General features: G+C 47.4%; 1 protein-coding gene across 1 annotated transcript; it reads right to left on the bottom strand.

The window, feature by feature from the left end:
* Positions 1 to 19,287: 19,287 nt before the first annotated feature.
* On the bottom strand, positions 19,288 to 19,967 carry LOC147979284 (uncharacterized). Its single transcript, XM_087515131.1, has 2 exons — positions 19,831 to 19,967; positions 19,288 to 19,717 (listed from the first exon to the last, which is right to left on the bottom strand). Exons 1-2 carry the CDS (start codon positions 19,965 to 19,967, stop codon positions 19,288 to 19,290), a joined length of 567 nt encoding a protein of 188 aa, XP_087371257.1.
* Between the last annotated feature and the right edge of the window lie 247 nt (positions 19,968 to 20,214).

The following is a 20,214-nucleotide window of genomic DNA, read 5'->3' as shown; positions in this document are numbered from 1 at the left end:
CGTTCTGAGGAGGATCCCAATTCACTATTGCGGACACCTTCTCAGGATTCACGGAAATGCCCTTGGCAGAGATGATATGGCCAAGATAAAGAACCTCATCGAGCCAAAATTCACACTTGGAGAACTTGGGGTAGAACTGATGTTCCCTGAGCTTATCAAGAACCAAACGCAAGTGCTTGGCATGATCTTCCTTATTCTTCGATAAAACCAGAATGTCGTCGAGATAGACCAAAACGAAGTCATTGGTGTAGGCGTTGAAGATGAAGTTCATCATGCGAGAGAACGTCGGAGGAGCGTTGGCAAGGCCAAAAGACATGACAGTGTATTCATATGAACCAAAGCTTGTTCTGAATGCTGTCTTGGGAATATCTTCTTCACGAATGCGAATCTGGTGATAACCCATACGGAGATCAAGCTTGGAGAATACTTGAGCACCTTTGAGTTGTTCGAACAGCTCATTGATGTTGGGAAGTGGGTATTTGTTCTTGATGGTCTTCTTGTTCACCGGACGGTAATCAACACAAAGTCGGTCCGTTCCATCCTTCTTCTTCACAAAAAGAACACCACAACCCCACGGAGAAGAACTAGGCCCGATGAGACCCATTCTTTCTTGCTCATCGAGTTGCTTCTTCAGCTCCTTCAACTCTTCAGGTCCGAGCTTGTAAGGACGTTTGCACACAGGTTCCGTGCCAGGCTCAAGATCAATAACGAATTCAACTGGCCGGTGCGGAGGCATTCCTGGGAGCTCTTCTGGAAAGACGTCTTGATATTCGCAAACGACTGGAATTTGAGAGATGGCATCCAATTCACCCTTCTCATTGAGAGAAAACAGACGAATGGTATTATCCCGAGCGGCAAAGACAATTACATCCTCAGACGAATGAGTCAATTGAATCTGCCTGGCTGCACAATCAAGCTAAGCCTTGTGCTTAGAAAGCCAATCCATGCCGAGAATAAGATCAATATCCGAGTTACCAAGAACCATTGGAGAAGCCAGAAACTTGAAATCACCCATCATGATAGAAACATCCGGAACTATTGAAGTAGCCCTCATAGACTTAGCCGGAGAAACCACTCCCATAGGTTTACCCAACATTTGTGAAACGAAGTCATGCTTGGAAACAAATGATCTTGACATGAAACAATGCGATGCACCAGTGTCAAAAAGAACTTTTTCTTGAAAAGAGTTAACTGGAAAGTTACCCATGATCACATCTGACGAGTCCTCTGCCTGAGCTGCATTCATCAAATTCACCTTGGCATGCTTGGGGTTATGCTTGACCACAGTTGTACTTGCCGATCTGACAGGAGGAGGAGGAGGAAGACGCCTCTGGTTGAAACACTTGTTGGCATAGTGACCCTTCTGTTGGCACTTGTTGCACGTGACCTCTGAAAGCGGACGGTGATACGGAACACTCGATCTTGGAGCTTGAGACGAAGTCTTGTTCTGAAAGCCAGGGTTGGGTGGGTGGGAAGAACCACTGCCACATTTGCTCTTCTGCTGATACGGCTGACGGAACGGAGGAGGAGGAAGCCAAAACTTCTGCTGCTTGGCCACTTGAGTAGAGGAAGAAGGAGTAACATCTCTGACTCGCTTCCTGGAAGCATCACACCTCAACTGAGCAGCCTCTTGCTTCAGTGCCATGTTGTAGAACTCATCGTACCTCAAGGGCTCAAAGAGAACAAGAGCGAGCTGAATATCTTCTCTGAGACCACCCCTGAACTGATATATCATGCCCTTCTCATCAGGCACGTCCTGCTTGGCAAAGCGGGCAAGCTTCTGGAACAACTTGTTGTAGTCATAGACAGACAAAGAGCCTTGCTTCAGATTGCGGAATTCCTCATGCTTGCTTTCAACCACGCTCTGCGGAATATGATGAGCTCGGAAATCTCGACGGAAATCATCCCAAGTGATCAGACGTCCACCTCTGGAGTCCCTGTACTGCTGGAACCATTCTGCAGCTTGATTTTTGAGTTGGAAGGAAGCGAACTTGACAAAGTCCTCAGGCCTGACGTTACTGCACTCGAAATGCTTACACAGATCCACAAGCCAATCGTCAGCATCGGTTGCCTCAACACAATTGCTGAAAGTCTTTGGCCCGTTAGCAAGGAACTGGTTGAGTGTAGCAAAGTGACTCTGATTGCTGCCTTGATTCCCTTGACTGCCTTGATTGCGCTCTTGGAGAATTTGCATGATCAGCTGTGTGTTTGCATTGGTTGCGGCCATCACAGCTTGCCATGCCTCTGGAGGAGGTGGAGGTGGTGGCGGATCAGGATTCGGAGTCGTGCGCGTTGGAGGAACCATCCTGAAGAGGTTGACCACCATTAGCACATTGACAGATAAATATTGAAGCTGAATCCAACGGAATGAAAATTGCAACATATAGTCTTCACACCCGAACAAAATGAACGAATGCATTCCTCTTGAAATGGTCACATATCCATAAATTGAGAAGCCATGTAGAATTAAGGTAGAGAAATAAATCAACAAGGTACGGATCAAGAACGAATAATCGGTAAGAAATCCCAATCTCAAACCAATATTCGTGGAAGAAGAACTAGAGCTACTAGAATTCCCACCTATGAAACTCCCGAACTTTTTCGGTTATGCAATCAGGTGTTGGGGATACAGGGGAAGCATAATATCTCACCCAAACTAGCAAATCCTACATCCAGCTGTATCCATCCTTCAACACATAACCAAGAAAACTTTGGAAACCATCTACCTCAACCTGCGAAAGCATCCGTTATACAAGTTATGGTGATACTCCCGAACTCCCGCCCCAGTACTGGGTGGCGTCGAGGTTATCTCACCAACGAACTGCATAAAAGAGATTTTCGATGTCGGCGAACATATCTCAAGTATTCCAGAATTGCAACGATAAAATTATGATGAAAACACCTCAGAGCTCAACTCCCCGGGACACTTCCACTAAACCCCTGACAGGAGGCACCAAGACAATGTTCTCATCATAAGCCATCGGAACGATTCCAAGATACTCGCGTGATCCTAAAAAATTTTGGTGAAATTTCAGAAGAGAAGAGTCAAAACTCTACGTCAGGATGCCTTACCAAAGCGATGAGGAGACTGGAAAGTAAAAAGAATTCCTAAACTCTCCGATATATAATTCCTAAAAGACTCAAAACATTTTTCTAGACACAACTCGGCTGCTAAAAACGATCAAGCAATGGGGCTCCTAAGGTCGGGGAAGGCTCTGATTACCAACTTGTAACACCCTCAATGCGACTATAGCTCCCACGTGTCGAGGCACGACTTAGAGACATAATCGCATTGAAGGCATATGTCGCAAGTTAGGCAATCTTCACAAACATCCCATGTAATGTAATAATAAAAGGGGAGAACATAGTTGGCTTACACTCGCCACGTCAATCAAGTACAATAATAACATTACATCATCCAAAACACTCATGGCCCGACTACGGCGCCAAAATAGAAGGAAACCCAACATGCGACAACGGTCCCAATCACCCCCAACTGGGCACCACTACTGATCATCGGGAAAGGAAATGTAGTAACGCTGAGAGTCCTCGTCGAACTCCCACTTGAGCTCGTACTCGTCACCTGGAGCGGAATCACCTGGACCTGCATCTGGAGTTATAGTAATCTGTGAGCCACAGGGACTCAGCAATCTCGCACCCTCGCGATCAAGACTATTTAAGCTTATAGGAAAATGGGTAAGGCAAATATATGTGGAGCTGCAGAAAGCGACTAGCATATATGGTGGCTATCTTATTCGCAAAAGAGAGCGAGAAGAGGAGGCAAAGCGCGAGCGTGAAAAACTAGAGGAACAACCTGCGCAAGTATTACTCCAACACCGTGTCCACTTCCCGGACTCCGCCGAGAAGAGGCCATCACGGTAACACACTCAGTTGATTCATTTTAATTAATTAAGGTTCAAGTTATCTACAACCGGACATTAACAAATTCCCATCTGCCCATAACCGCGGGCACGGCTTTCGAAAGTTCAATCCCTGCAGGGGAGTCCCAACTTAGCCCATGACAAGCTCTCACGGTCAACGAAGGAATAGACCTCCTCCCAAGACGTTCTGATCAGACTCGGTATCTCGGTAACTCACGACACTTCGACAGGTTAAAACAAGACCAGCAACACCACCCGCTGTGCCGACAAATCCCGATAGGAGCTGCACATATCTCGTTCTCAGGGCACACCGGATAAGCTAAGCGTATGGGAGCCAACGTAACCCAAGTTGCCGAGGGACGGCCCCGCACGGTGCTCTAGGTTGGACCAACACTCAGAGGAGCACTGGCCCGGGGGGGTAAAACAAGATGACCCTTGAGTCTGCAGAACCCAAGGGAAAGAAAAGGCTAGGTGGCAAATGGTAAAACCAAGGTTGGGCATTGCTGGAAAAGCTTTAATCAAGGCGAAATATCAAGGGGTTCCCATTATAACCCAACCGCGTAAGGAACGCAACAATCCGGGAACATAACACCGATATGACGGAAACTAGGGCGGCAAGAGTGGAACAAAACACTAGGCGAGAGGCCGAGCCTTCCACCCTTTACCAAGTATATAGATGCATTAAGATAACATAGCAATATAATGATATCCCAACAAGTAAATAAAAGATGTTCCAACAAGAAACGGCCTCCAATCTTCACCTGCAACTAACAACGCTATAAGAGGGGCTGAGCAAAGCGGTAACATAGCCAATCAACGGTTTGCTAGGACAAGGTGGGTTAGATTTTTCAACATGGCAATTGGGAGGCTGACAAGCAAATGGTAGGCATCGTAGCATTGGCATAGCAAAGAGCGAGCAAACTAGCATAGCAAAGATAGTAGTGATTTCGAGGGTATGATCATCTTGCCTGCACGGTTGTCAGAGTTGACTGGATCCTCACAAGCAAACTCAACGGACTCCTCGGTAGCGAACTCGTCTCCCGGCTCTACCCGAAAAGACAAACAAGCAACAAGGATACAATCAACCACGTGCAAGACCAAGCAATATGATGAAATGACGATATGCTATGCGGGATGCGATGCGGGATGCAAAATGCAAGATATGACAGAAAATGCATGAACCTGGCCTCAACTTGGAATTCCAAGGGTGCCACTGGAAAGATGAGATGAAATCGCTTGAAAACGATATAAAGATCATCGGAATCGGAGTTACGATTTGGAATTGGCAAGCGTTTTAAGATATGACACCGGTCTACGATATACAGCAAGTAGGCATCTAAATGCAATGAAATGAACATGCTACAGCCACTAAACATGACAACAAAATACATGGAAGGGATGCACACAAGATGCTTAACAAAAGACTAGCACTGAGCTACGGCCAATTCATCCATTATGAGGTTCAAACAAGCATGGCAAAAACGCAAATGCAAAACAGATTCCAGACTTAGTGAAATTAACACTTGTCTGAAATTTCAGATCACGAAGCCCTCTTCGGAGCAGCAAATCAACATGATACATGACCTGATTAAGATAAATAAGAACATGGCATGGAGATACTCAATAAGCTTAACAAAAGTCCCTAAGTGACCTGGGGCCAAAAGGGATCACAAAATATATAAACGAGCACACGAACATAGCTAAAACACAATCAGTTTTCAGACTTAGTGAAAACTGAGACATGCTGAAATATAACTCACGAAGGCATGTTTACGAGCTCGATGCACTCACCACGGTGCAAGTCATGGCAAGGCAAGCATACATCCATTAAGAAGGCACAAAATTCTAGCTAGCCATGGCAAGAACAATGGCATAGCATGCATGGATCAACTACAACAACATCGGCAAAATCGCAAACGAGTTGACGATCTGCCCAGATTCACCATGAAGCAAAAGTAGAGCTCGATTGACTCAAGCTAGGGTGCTCCTAAATTGCAAACAAAGACATGGATGGATAGAGCATAACATGATTAACAAAACTCCTTCACTGATCATCCTCAAAAGAGGCACGGATCACTAGGAAACAAGCTGAACATATGGCATCATGAACTAAATAATCCCAGACTTACTGAAAACTACTAAGTCCCTGAAAACTGATTTATCGGGTGCCTCACTTTGCAAGCTTGCACAAGTCACCACACACATCCTAAAAATGCATGGGTTGCACCTATGGAAAGAAGACAAAATCCTTAACAAAACATATGAAGGACTCACAGGCATAGCATGCACACAATAATCATGGCAAAAATGACAAAAGTCTAAGATGAACTAGCAGATCTGACAATTAACTCACGAAGCCTCCTTCTAACAGAATTTTGGGCATCAAGATGAGCTCAAATGAAAATGATGCAATGGAATGAAATGATGTACTCGTTGAGACGAACATTTTGATATATAATATGTCCAAATCGGAGCTACGGATGCAAAGTTATGGCAGGTCAAAGTTTGCTCAAAAATTAGGGTTCGAGGAACAAAAGTCAACCGGGGCGGATTTTGGATCTGGATCTGGCACTGTTCACGGTGCGACTCCCGAGGTTGACCGGACTTGGAGCTCGCCGGAGTTCGTCGGTGGCCGGAGTAGGTGGGGCGACGGCGGTGGCCCGAGGCGGCGGAGCAGCGCGCGGGGTCGGCGGCGGTGGCCCGAGGCGGCGGCGGCCCGAGGCGGCGGTGGCGCCGGGAGGCGAGGTCGGGGCGACCGGCGGCGGCTGGGCGGCGAGCTCCCGCGGCGGAGCTCGGCCGTCCCGGAGGAAGACGACGCGGGGAGGAGGCGAGGTCGGGGCCCGGGTGGCGGCGCGAGAGGGCCTGCCCCGGGCTTCGGCGGGCCGGCAGCGGGGAAGTGGTCCGCCCGCCATGTGGCGCTTGGGGAGTGGGCGAGGGGGCGCGGCGGACGTGTCCGGCTAGGCTCCGGACATGTCCGTCGGCGGCGCGGAGATGTTTTTTTTACTAGGGTTTCGGGGAGAGAGAGATCCGAAAACGAAGGGGGGTGTATTTATAGGCATAAGTGGAGCTAGGAGAGTCCAAATGAGGTGCGGTTTTCGGCCACGCGATCGTGATCGAACGCTCTAGGACATGGAGCAGAGTTTGGTGGGTTTTGGGCCAAATTGGAGGGGTGTTGGGCTGCAACACACACGAGGCCTTTTCGGTCCCTCGGTTATCCGTTGGAGTATCAAACGAAGTCCAAATGGCACGAAACTTGACAGGCGGTCTACCGGTAGTAAACCAAGGCTGCTTGGCAAGTCTTGGTCCAATCCGGAAATGTTTAAACCCCACACATGAAAGAAAGCTAGAATTGACCACCAGGGGAGAACGAAGCGCCGGAATGCAAAACGGACAACGGGGAAAATGCTCGAATGCATGAGACGAACACGTATGCATATGCAATGCACATGATGACATGATATGAGATGCATGAAAATGAAAACAACACACGGAGACAAAGACCCGAACCCGAGAAATAAATATAACTTAACGCTGGAAACGGCAAGAGTTGGATTACAAATTGGGAAAGTTACATCTGGGGCGTTACAACACTCCACCACTACGAAAAGATCTCGTCCCGAGATCTAGGACTGAAAGAACTCCAGGTACTCAGAACGGAGGTGATCCTCGCGTTCCCAGGCAGCTTCACGGTCGGAATGGTGTGACCACTTGACTTTGAGAAATTTGATTGACTTGTTGCGAGTCTTGCGTTCAGTCTCTTCAAGAATAGCAACTGGGTGCTCACGATAAGAGAGATCTTCTTGGAGCTCAATGTCCTCGAAGTTGATGGTGCGGTCAGGAGTCTTGAAGCACTTTCGAAGCTGAGAGACATGGAACACGTCATGAACATTTGCAAAGTTTGAATGAAGCTCGAGTTGATAGGCGAGGTCACCTCTCTTGCTGACAATCTTGAAAGGTCCCACGTATCTAGGGGCAAGCTTCCCTTTGATACCGAAGCGATGAGTACCTTTCATAGGAGAGACACGGAGGTAAACATGATCTCCGGTCTCGAAAGCCAAATCACGGTGCTTACTATCATAGTAGCTCTTCTGGCGGGATTGGGCTGCTTTGAGGTTATCACGAATGACTTTGCACATTTCTTCTGCTTCTGTGATTAAGTCATTACCCAAAAGCTGACGTTCACCGGTTTCAGACCAGTTGAGAGGGGTACGGCACGTCCTGCCATACAGAATTTCAAAAGGGGCCTTGCCTGAACTTGCTTGAAAACTGTTGTTGTATGAGAATTCAGCATAAGGAAGACAATCCTCCCACTTCATGCCGAAGGAGATCACACAAGCCCTGAGCATATCTTCAAGAATCTGGTTGACACGCTCAACTTGACCGCTTGTTTGAGGATGGAAAGCAGTGCTGAAGCGGATGTTGGTGCCCATGGCCTTCTGAAAAGAATCCCAAAACTTTGAGGTAAAGATGCTGCCACGGTCTGAAGATATCACTTGAGGAATACCGTGCAGAGAGACAATTCTAGAGGTATAGAGTTCCGCCAATTGAGCTGCAGTGATCGACTCTTTGATAGGCAGAAAGTGAGCCACTTTGGTGAGCTTGTCGATGACAACAAATATAGCATCATTGCCACGCTTGGACTTTGGAAACCTAGTCACGAAGTCCATTTCAATGTGGTCAAACTTCCATTCTAGAATGGCAAGAGGTTGGAGGAGACCTGCTGCCCTTTGGTGTTCTGCCTTCACTCTTCTGCAGACATCACATTCATTCACGAATTGAGCGATCTCGCGCTTCATTCGAGTCCACCAATAAGCTTGCTTGAGGTCCTGATACATCTTCGTGCTCCCAGGGTGGATGGAGAGGAGAGAATTGTGAGCCTCGTTCATGATCACTTTACGAAGTTCACCTTTGGGTACAACAATACGATCCTCGAAGAAGAGAGTGTCCTTGTCATCAAGGCGGTAGCACTTGTACTTGGACTGACTCTTGGCAATCCCAATCTTCACCTTTTTCACCATAGCATCAAGAAGCTGAGCTTGGCAAATCTGGTCTTCTAAGGTAGGAGAGACTTGAAGGTTGGCAAGGAAACCTTGAGGAACAACTTGCAGATTAAGTTTGCGGAAAGCTTCACAAAGCTCGGGTTGATAAGGCTTAAGAATCAGACTGTTGCAGTAAGCCTTCCTGCTCAATGCGTCAGCAATCACATTGGCCTTGCCTGGAGTATACTCAATACTCGGATTATACTCTTGAATCATTTCGACCCATCGAGTTTGCCTGAGGTTGAGATTAGGCTGAGTGAAGATGTACTTGAGACTCTTGTGATCAGTGAAAATGTCCACTTTTCTTCCCAATAGAAGATGTCTCCAAGTCAAAAGAGCATGCACAACTGCCGCCAACTCGAGATCATGAGTGGGGTAGTTCTTCTCATTAGGCTTCAACTGGCGAGATGTATAAGCAACAACTTTCTTCTCTTGCATCAAAACTGCGCCAAGACCTTGGAGAGAGGCATCACAAAAGGCCTCGTACGGCTTGGATTCATCAGGCGGAGTCAGAACTGGAGCAGTGATCAACTTCTCTTTCAAAGCGTTGAAGGCAATATCACACTCCGGAGACCAAACGTACTTGACGTGCTTCTGAAGAAGATTTGAGAGAGGCTTCGCGATCTTGGAAAAGTTTTCAACGAATCTCCTGCAATAGCTTGCGAGACCGAGAAAACTACGGAGTTTCTTCACGTTCTGAGGAGGATCCCAATTCACTATTGCGGACACCTTCTCAGGATTCACGGAAATGCCCTTGGCAGAGATGATATGGCCAAGATAAAGAACCTCATCGAGCCAAAATTCACACTTGGAGAACTTGGGGTAGAACTGATGTTCCCTGAGCTTATCAAGAACCAAACGCAAGTGCTTGGCATGATCTTCCTTATTCTTCGATAAAACCAGAATGTCGTCGAGATAGACCAAAACGAAGTCATTGGTGTAGGCGTTGAAGATGAAGTTCATCATGCGAGAGAACGTCGGAGGAGCGTTGGCAAGGCCAAAAGACATGACAGTGTATTCATATGAACCAAAGCTTGTTCTGAATGCTGTCTTGGGAATATCTTCTTCACGAATGCGAATCTGGTGATAACCCATACGGAGATCAAGCTTGGAGAATACTTGAGCACCTTTGAGTTGTTCGAACAGCTCATTGATGTTGGGAAGTGGGTATTTGTTCTTGATGGTCTTCTTGTTCACCGGACGGTAATCAACACAAAGTCGGTCCGTTCCATCCTTCTTCTTCACAAAAAGAACACCACAACCCCACGGAGAAGAACTAGGCCCGATGAGACCCATTCTTTCTTGCTCATCGAGTTGCTTCTTCAGCTCCTTCAACTCTTCAGGTCCGAGCTTGTAAGGACGTTTGCACACAGGTTCCGTGCCAGGCTCAAGATCAATAACGAATTCAACTGGCCGGTGCGGAGGCATTCCTGGGAGCTCTTCTGGAAAGACGTCTTGATATTCGCAAACGACTGGAATTTGAGAGATGGCATCCAATTCACCCTTCTCATTGAGAGAAAACAGACGAATGGTATTATCCCGAGCGGCAAAGACAATTACATCCTCAGACGAATGAGTCAATTGAATCTGCCTGGCTGCACAATCAAGCTAAGCCTTGTGCTTAGAAAGCCAATCCATGCCGAGAATAAGATCAATATCCAAGTTACCAAGAACCATTGGAGAAGCCAGAAACTTGAAATCACCCATCATGATAGAAACATCCGGAACTATTGAAGTAGCCCTCATAGACTTAGCCGGAGAAACCACTCCCATAGGTTTACCCAACATTTGTGAAACGAAGTCATGCTTGGAAACAAATGATCTTGACATGAAACAATGCGATGCACCAGTGTCAAAAAGAACTTTTTCTTGAAAAGAGTTAACTGGAAAGTTACCCATGATCACATCTGACGAGTCCTCTGCCTGAGCTGCATTCATCAAATTCACCTTGGCATGCTTGGGGTTATGCTTGACCACAGTTGTACTTGCCGATCTGACAGGAGGAGGAGGAGGAAGACGCCTCTGGTTGAAACACTTGTTGGCATAGTGACCCTTCTGTTGGCACTTGTTGCACGTGACCTCTGAAAGCGGACGGTGATACGGAACACTCGATCTTGGAGCTTGAGACGAAGTCTTGTTCTGAAAGCCAGGGTTGGGTGGGTGGGAAGAACCACTGCCACATTTGCTCTTCTGCTGATACGGCTGACGGAACGGAGGAGGAGGAAGCCAAAACTTCTGCTGCTTGGCCACTTGAGTAGAGGAAGAAGGAGTAACATCTCTGACTCGCTTCCTGGAAGCATCACACCTCAACTGAGCAGCCTCTTGCTTCAGTGCCATGTTGTAGAACTCATCGTACCTCAAGGGCTCAAAGAGAACAAGAGCGAGCTGAATATCTTCTCTGAGACCACTCCTGAACTGATATATCATGCCCTTCTCATCAGGCACGTCCTGCTTGGCAAAGCAGGCAAGCTTCTGGAACAACTTGTTGTAGTCATAGACAGACAAAGAGCCTTGCTTCAGATTGCGGAATTCCTCATGCTTGCTTTCAACCACGCTCTGCGGAATATGATGAGCTCGGAAATCTCGACAGAAATCATCCCAAGTGATCAGACGTCCACCTCTGGAGTCCCTGTACTGCTGGAACCATTCTGCAGCTTGATTTTTGAGTTGGAAGGAAGCGAACTTGACAAATTCCTCAGGCCTGACGTTACTGCACTCGAAATGCTTACACAGATCCACAAGCCAATCGTCAGCATCGGTTGCCTCAACACAATTGCTGAAAGTCTTTGGCCCGTTAGCAAGGAACTGGTTGAGTGTAGCAAAGTGACTCTGATTGCTGCCTTGATTCCCTTGACTGCCTTGATTGCGCTCTTGGAGAATTTGCATGATCAGCTGTGTGTTTGCATTGGTTGCGGCCATCACAGCTTGCCATGCCTCTGGAGGAGGTGGAGGTGGTGGCGGATCAGGATTCGGAGTCGTGCGCGTTGGAGGAACCATCCTGAAGAGGTTGACCACCATTAGCACATTGACAGATAAATATTGAAGCTGAATCCAACGGAATGAAAATTGCAACATATAGTCTTCACACCCGAACAAAATGAACGAATGCATTCCTCTTGAAATGGTCACATATCCATAAATTGAGAAGCCATGTAGAATTAAGGTAGAGAAATAAATCAACAAGGTACGGATCAAGAACGAATAATCGGTAAGAAATCCCAATCTCAAACCAATATTCGTGGAAGAAGAACTAGAGCTACTAGAATTCCCACCTATGAAACTCCCGAACTTTTTCGGTTATGCAATCAGGTGTTGGGGATACAGGGGAAGCATAATATCTCACCCAAACTAGCAAATCCTACATCCAGCTGTATCCATCCTTCAACACATAACCAAGAAAACTTTGGAAACCATCTACCTCAACCTGCGAAAGCATCCGTTATACAAGTTATGGTGATACTCCCGAACTCCCGCCCCAGTACTGGGTGGCGTCGAGGTTATCTCACCAACGAACTGCATAAAAGAGATTTTCGATGTCGGCGAACATATCTCAAGTATTCCAGAATTGCAACGATAAAATTATGATGAAAACACCTCAGAGCTCAACTCCCCGGGACACTTCCACTAAACCCCTGACAGGAGGCACCAAGACAATGTTCTCATCATAAGCCATCGGAACGATTCCAAGATACTCGCGTGATCCTAAAAAATTTTGGTGAAATTTCAGAAGAGAAGAGTCAAAACTCTACGTCAGGATGCCTTACCAGAGCGATGAGGAGACTGGAAAGTAAAAAGAATTCCTAAACTCTCCGATATATAATTCCTAAAAGACTCAAAACATTTTTCTAGACACAACTCGGCTGCTAAAAACGATCAAGCAATGGGGCTCCTAAGGTCGGGGAAGGCTCTGATTACCAACTTGTAACACCCTCAATGCGACTATAGCTCCCACGTGTCGAGGCACGACTTAGAGACATAATCGCATTGAAGGCATATGTCGCAAGTTAGGCAATCTTCACAAACATCCCATGTAATGTAATAATAAAAGGGGAGAACATAGTTGGCTTACACTCGCCACGTCAATCAAGTACAATAATAACATTACATCATCCAAAACACTCATGGCCCGACTACGGCGCCAAAATAGAAGGAAACCCAACATGCGACAACGGTCCCAATCACCCCCAACTGGGCACCACTACTGATCATCGGGAAAGGAAATGTAGTAACGCTGAGAGTCCTCGTCGAACTCCCACTTGAGCTCGTACTCGTCACCTGGAGCGGAATCACCTGGACCTGCATCTGGAGTTATAGTAATCTGTGAGCCACAGGGACTCAGCAATCTCGCACCCTCGCGATCAAGACTATTTAAGCTTATAGGAAAATGGGTAAGGCAAATATATGTGGAGCTGCAGAAAGCGACTAGCATATATGGTGGCTATCTTATTCGCAAAAGAGAGCGAGAAGAGGAGGCAAAGCGCGAGCGTGAAAAACTAGAGGAACAACCTGCGCAAGTATTACTCCAACACCGTGTCCACTTCCCGGACTCCGCCGAGAAGAGGCCATCACGGTAACACACTCAGTTGATTCATTTTAATTAATTAAGGTTCAAGTTATCTACAACCGGACATTAACAAATTCCCATCTGCCCATAACCGCGGGCACGGCTTTCGAAAGTTCAATCCCTGCAGGGGAGTCCCAACTTAGCCCATGACAAGCTCTCACGGTCAACGAAGGAATAGACCTCCTCCCAAGACGTTCTGATCAGACTCGGTATCTCGGTAACTCACGACACTTCGACAGGTTAAAACAAGACCAGCAACACCACCCGCTGTGCCGACAAATCCCGATAGGAGCTGCACATATCTCGTTCTCAGGGCACACCGGATAAGCTAAGCGTATGGGAGCCAACGTAACCCAAGTTGCCGAGGGACGGCCCCGCACGGTGCTCTAGGTTGGACCAACACTCAGAGGAGCACTGGCCCGGGGGGGTAAAACAAGATGACCCTTGAGTCTGCAGAACCCAAGGGAAAGAAAAGGCTAGGTGGCAAATGGTAAAACCAAGGTTGGGCATTGCTGGAAAAGCTTTAATCAAGGCGAAATATCAAGGGGTTCCCATTATAACCCAACCGCGTAAGGAACGCAACAATCCGGGAACATAACACCGATATGACGGAAACTAGGGCGGCAAGAGTGGAACAAAACACTAGGCGAGAGGCCGAGCCTTCCACCCTTTACCAAGTATATAGATGCATTAAGATAACATAGCAATATAATGATATCCCAACAAGTAAATAAAAGATGTTCCAACAAGAAACGGCCTCCAATCTTCACCTGCAACTAACAACGCTATAAGAGGGGCTGAGCAAAGCGGTAACATAGCCAATCAACGGTTTGCTAGGACAAGGTGGGTTAGATTTTTCAACATGGCAATTGGGAGGCTGACAAGCAAATGGTAGGCATCGTAGCATTGGCATAGCAAAGAGCGAGCAAACTAGCATAGCAAAGATAGTAGTGATTTCGAGGGTATGATCATCTTGCCTGCACGGTTGTCAGAGTTGACTGGATCCTCACAAGCAAACTCAACGGACTCCTCGGTAGCGAACTCGTCTCCCGGCTCTACCTGACAAGACAAACAAGCAACAAGGATACAATCAACCACGTGCAAGACCAAGCAATATGATGAAATGACGATATGCTATGCGGGATGCGATGCGGGATGCAAAATGCAAGATATGACAGAAAATGCATGAACCTGGCCTCAACTTGGAATTCCAAGGGTGCCACTGGAAAGATGAGATGAAATCGCTTGAAAACGATATAAAGATCATCGGAATCGGAGTTACGATTTGGAATTGGCAAGCGTTTTAAGATATGACACCGGTCTACGATATACAGCAAGTAGGCATCTAAATGCAATGAAATGAACATGCTACAGCCACTAAACATGACAACAAAATACATGGAAGGGATGCACACAAGATGCTTAACAAAAGACTAGCACTGAGCTACGGCCAATTCATCCATTATGAGGTTCAAACAAGCATGGCAAAAACGCAAATGCAAAACAGATTCCAGACTTAGTGAAATTAACACTTGTCTGAAATTTCAGATCACGAAGCCCTCTTCGGAGCAGCAAATCAACATGATACATGACCTGATTAAGATAAATAAGAACATGGCATGGAGATACTCAATAAGCTTAACAAAAGTCCCTAAGTGACCTGGGGCCAAAAGGGATCACAAAATATATAAACGAGCACACGAACATAGCTAAAACACAATCAGTTTTCAGACTTAGTGAAAACTGAGACATGCTGAAATATAACTCACGAAGGCATGTTTACGAGCTCGATGCACTCACCACGGTGCAAGTCATGGCAAGGCAAGCATACATCCATTAAGAAGGCACAAAATTCTAGCTAGCCATGGCAAGAACAATGGCATAGCATGCATGGATCAACTACAACAACATCGGCAAAATCGCAAACGAGTTGACGATCTGCCCAGATTCACCATGAAGCAAAAGTAGAGCTCGATTGACTCAAGCTAGGGTGCTCCTAAATTGCAAAAAAAGACATGGATGGATATAGAATAACATGATTAACAAAACTCCTTCACTGATCATCCTCAAAAGAGGCACGGATCACTAGGAAACAAGCTGAACATATGGCATCATGAACTAAATAATCCCAGACTTACTGAAAACTACTAAGTCCCTGAAAACTGATTTACCGGGTGCCTCACTTTGCAAGCTTGCACAAGTCACCACACACATCCTAAAAATGCATGGGTTGCACCTCTGGAAAGAAAACAAAATCCTTAACAAAACATATGAAGGACTCATAGGCATAGCATCCACACAATAATCATGGCAAAAATGACAAAAGTCTAAGATGAACTAGCAGATCTGACAATTAACTCACGAAGCCTCCTTCTAACAGAATTTTGGGCATCAAGATGAGCTCAAATGAAAATGATGCAATGGAATGAAATGATGTACTCGTTGAGACGAACATTTTGATATATAATATGTCCAAATCGGAGCTACGGATGCAAAGTTATGGCAGGTCAAAGTTTGCTCGAAAATTAGGGTTCGAGGAACAAAAGTCAACCGGGGCGGATTTTGGATCTGGATCTGGCACTGTTCACGGTGCGACTCCCGAGGTTGACCGGACTTGGAGCTCGCCGGAGTTCGTCGGTGGCCGGAGTAGGTGGGGCGACGGCGGTGGCCCGAGGCGGTGGAGCAGCGCGCGGGGTCGGCGGCGGTGGCCCGAGGCGGCGGTGGCGCCGGGAGGCGAGGTCGGGGCGACCGGCGGCGGCTGGGCGGCGAGCTCCCGCGGCGGAGCTCGGCCGTCCCGGAGGAAGACGACGCGGGGAGGAGGCGAGGTCGGGGCCCGGGTGGCGGCGCAGGAGGGCCTGCCCCGGGCTTCGGCGGGCCGGCGGCGGGGAAGTGGTCCGCCCTCCACGTGGCGCTTGGGGAGTGGGCGAGGGGGCGCGGCGGATGTGTCCGGCTAGGCTCCGGACATGTCCGTCGACGGCGCGGAGATGTTTTTTTTTACTAGGGTTTCGGGGAGAGAGAGATCCGAAAACGAAGGGGGTGTATTTATAGGCATAAGTGGAGCTAGGAGAGTCCAAATGAGGTGCGGTTTTCGGCCACGCGATCATGATCGAACGCTCTAGGACATGGAGTAGAGTTTTGTGGGTTTTGGGCCAAATTGGAGGGGTGTTGGGCTGCAACACACACGAGGCCTTTTCGGTCCCTCGGTTATCCGTTGGAGTATCAAACGAAGTCCAAATGGCACGAAACTTGACAGGCGGTCTACCGGTAGTAAACCAAGGCCGCTTGGAAAGTCTTGGTCCAATCCGTAAATGTTTAAACCCCACACACGAAAGAAAGCTAGAATTGACCACCGGGGGAGAACGAAGCGCCGGAATGCAAAATGGACAACGGGGAAAATGCTCGAATGCATGAGACGAACACGTATGCATATGCAATGCACATGATGACATGATATGAGATGCATGAAAACGAAAACAACACACGGAGACAAAGACCCGAACCCGAGAAATAAATATAACTTAACGCCGGAAACGGCAAGAGTTGGATTACAAATTGGGAAAGTTACATCTAGGGCGTTACAATGATTTTGTAGGGATAAGCTTTCTTTGGCCATGTTATTTTGAGAAGACATAATTATTTTGTTAGTATGCTTGAAGTATTATTGTTTTTATTTCAATATTAAACTTCTGTTTTGAATCTTACCGATCTGAACATCCATGCCACAATAAAGAGAATTACATGGATAAATATGTTAGGTAGCATTCCACATCAAAATTTCTGTTTTTATCATTTACCTACTTGAGGACGAGCAGGAATTAAGCTTGGGGATTCTTGATACATCTCCAACGTATCTATAATTTTTTATTGTTCCATGCTATTATATTATCTGTTTTGGATGTTTTATATGCATTAATATGCTATTTTATATGATTTTTGGGACTAACCTATTAACCTAGAGCCCAGTGCCAGTTTCTATTTTTTTTCCTTGTTTTAGAGTTTTGCAGAAAAGGAATACCAAACGGAATAAAACTTTTGCCATGATTTTTCTTGGACCAGAAGACACCCAGGAGACTTGGAGTACAAGTCATAGGAGCCTCGAGGCGGCCACAAGGGTGGAGGGTGCACCCAGGGGGTGGGCGCGCCCCCCGACCTTGTGGTCCCCTCATAGCTCCCCTGACCTAATTCTTTCGCCTATATATACTCTTATACCCCAAAAACATCCAGGGGAGCCACGAAACCACTTTTCCACTGCTGCAACCTTCTGTACCCGTGAGATCCCATCTCGAGGCCTTTTCCGGCGTCTTGTCGGAGGGGGAATTGATCATGGACGGCTTCTACATCAACATCATTGCCTCTCTGATGAAGCGTCAGTAGTTTACTTCAGACCTACGGGTCCATAGGTAGTAGCTAGATGGCTTCTTCTCTCTCTTTGATTCTCAATACCAAGTTCTCCTCGATATTCTTGGAGATCTATTCGATGTAATACTCTTTTGCGGTGTGTTTGCCGAGATCCGATGAATTGTGGATTTATGAATCAGCTTATCTATGAGTATTATTTGAATCTCCTCTGAATTCTTATATGCATGATTTGATATCTTTGCAAGTCTCTTCAAACTATCGATTTGGTTTGGCCAACTAGATTGGTTTTTCGTGCAATGGGAGAAGTGCTTAGCTTGGGTTCAATCTTGCGGTGTCCTTTCCCAGTGACAGTAGGGGCAGCAAGGCACGTATTGTATTGTTGCCATCGGGGATAACAAGATGGGGTTTTCATCATATTGCTTGAGTTAATCCCGCTACATCATGTCATCTTACTTAATGTGTTACTATGTTCTTATGAACTTAATACTCTAGATGCAGGCAGGAGTCGGTCGATGTGTGGAGTAATAGTAGTAGATGCAAAATTGTTTCGGTCTACTTGACCTATATTCATGATCATAGCCTTAGATATCATCATCACTTTGCGCTTTTCTATCAATTGCTCGGCAGCAATTTGTAATAATTTCTATCTTGAGAGAAGCCTCTAGTGAAACCTATGGCCCTCGGGTCTATTTTATATCATATTAGTTTCCCATCAACTTGCCAATTTTTGTCGTCGTTCCCTTACTTTGCAATCTTTTACTTTTCGTTCCATAAACCAAAAATGCGAAAAAAAAATATTACTTCACTATTTATCCATCTCTATCAGATCTCACTTTGTGAATAACCGTGAAGGGATTGACAACCCCTTTGTCGCGTTGGTTGCAAGTTGGTGTTTGTTTGTGCAGGTATTCGGTGGCTTGTTGTGTAGTCTCCTACTGGACTGATACCTTGGTTCTCAAAACTAAGGGAAATACTTACGCTCCTTTGCTGCATCACCCTTTCCTCTTGAAGGGAAAAACCATAGTAAGCTCAAGAGGTAGCAAAACACTTCCATGGTGAAGCCTACCGCGAGTAGCTTGGCGACCTCTTCACCGATGGTTCTGCTCTTCTCTTCTGAAAAGCGATGTAATGGTTGACGGATAGGCTTGGCGTTCTTGCGAATGTGTAGTTTGTGCTTGGCGTACTTCCTTGGAGTTCCCGACATGTCCTTTGGGGACCATGCAAAGATATCCCGATTCTCATGGAGGAAGTCGACAAGCTTGCTTTCCTATTTGCTATCGAGGCGGGTGCCCACGACGACGTACTTGCTGCAGCTGGGGTCTTCCGGGTTCAGCTTGACCTTCTTGGTCTCCTTGGACGGCTGGAATGAGGCCTCGCCGGCCGACTCCTTAGTTGAAGCTGGCACAGCCGGTTGCTCGCCAGCTAGTGCGACGATCCGGTCGACCTAGCGACGCTCCTCGGCTATGACCAATGACTCGGTCAACCTGGCGTGGGCTTGGGTGCACTCCAGGGACTTCCTGTAGTCGCCAACGATGGTGATGAGGCCCTTAGGACCCGACAGCTTCATCTTTAGGTAGGCATAGTGGGGGACCGCCATGAACTTGGCGAGCGCAGGCCGACCCAGCAATGCATGGTACGCGCTGGACAGGTCCACCACCTCGAACCAGATGGGTTCGCATCGGAAATGACCGTTCGTGTTGAACAGGATGCTAAGCCGGATCCAACCGATGGGGGAGCAGGAGAGACCCGGCACGATGCCGTGGAACACCGTTTGGGATGGCTCCAAGTGCTTGGCCTCGATGCCGATCTTGGTCATGGTGTCGCGGTAGAGGATGCTGATGTTGCTGCCGCCGTCAATGAGAACCCACGAGAACCTGCAAGTACGCTGGCAGCGACGATGTTGGTGTCAAGGACGAGGGCATAGCCCCCTAGGTTCGACATGATGGCTAGGTGGTCTTCCCGGGTCCAGCTGATCGGGCGCTCCAACCAGTGCATATACTCCGGCACGACCGAGACGACGGTGTTCACCTCCTGCCAGAGCAGGCGCTCGCTATGCTTGTCATCGCCAAGGCTGGTGAAGATGATGTATCTTGTGTTCTGGTCGGGGAAGACATCATCGTGCATCGTGCCGTTTGCCGGGGGCGGGAGATGAGGCGGCGGCGGCGGCTATGTTGCGCCCAGAGCCAGGGCCAGAGGCGGTGGGATATCACCCCTCATGATGCTCTTGGTGATGGAGCACTACCGAAGCGGGTGCATGAACGGCCTTGTGCTGTTGTGGTGCTTGCAGGGAGCGTCGAGCATCTCCTCAAAGCTCATGGAGGGTTGCCATGCCGTCTTGCCGGTTCACGGGCGCTTGCCGGTCGGCTCGGTC

The sequence above is a fragment of the Triticum urartu genome, chromosome 3A (assembly GCF_056163025.1).
Source record: "Triticum urartu cultivar PI428250 chromosome 3A, HENAU_Tu73, whole genome shotgun sequence".
Taxonomy (NCBI): domain Eukaryota; kingdom Viridiplantae; phylum Streptophyta; class Magnoliopsida; order Poales; family Poaceae; genus Triticum; species Triticum urartu.
This window is presented reverse-complemented; position numbering and strand designations above follow the sequence as displayed.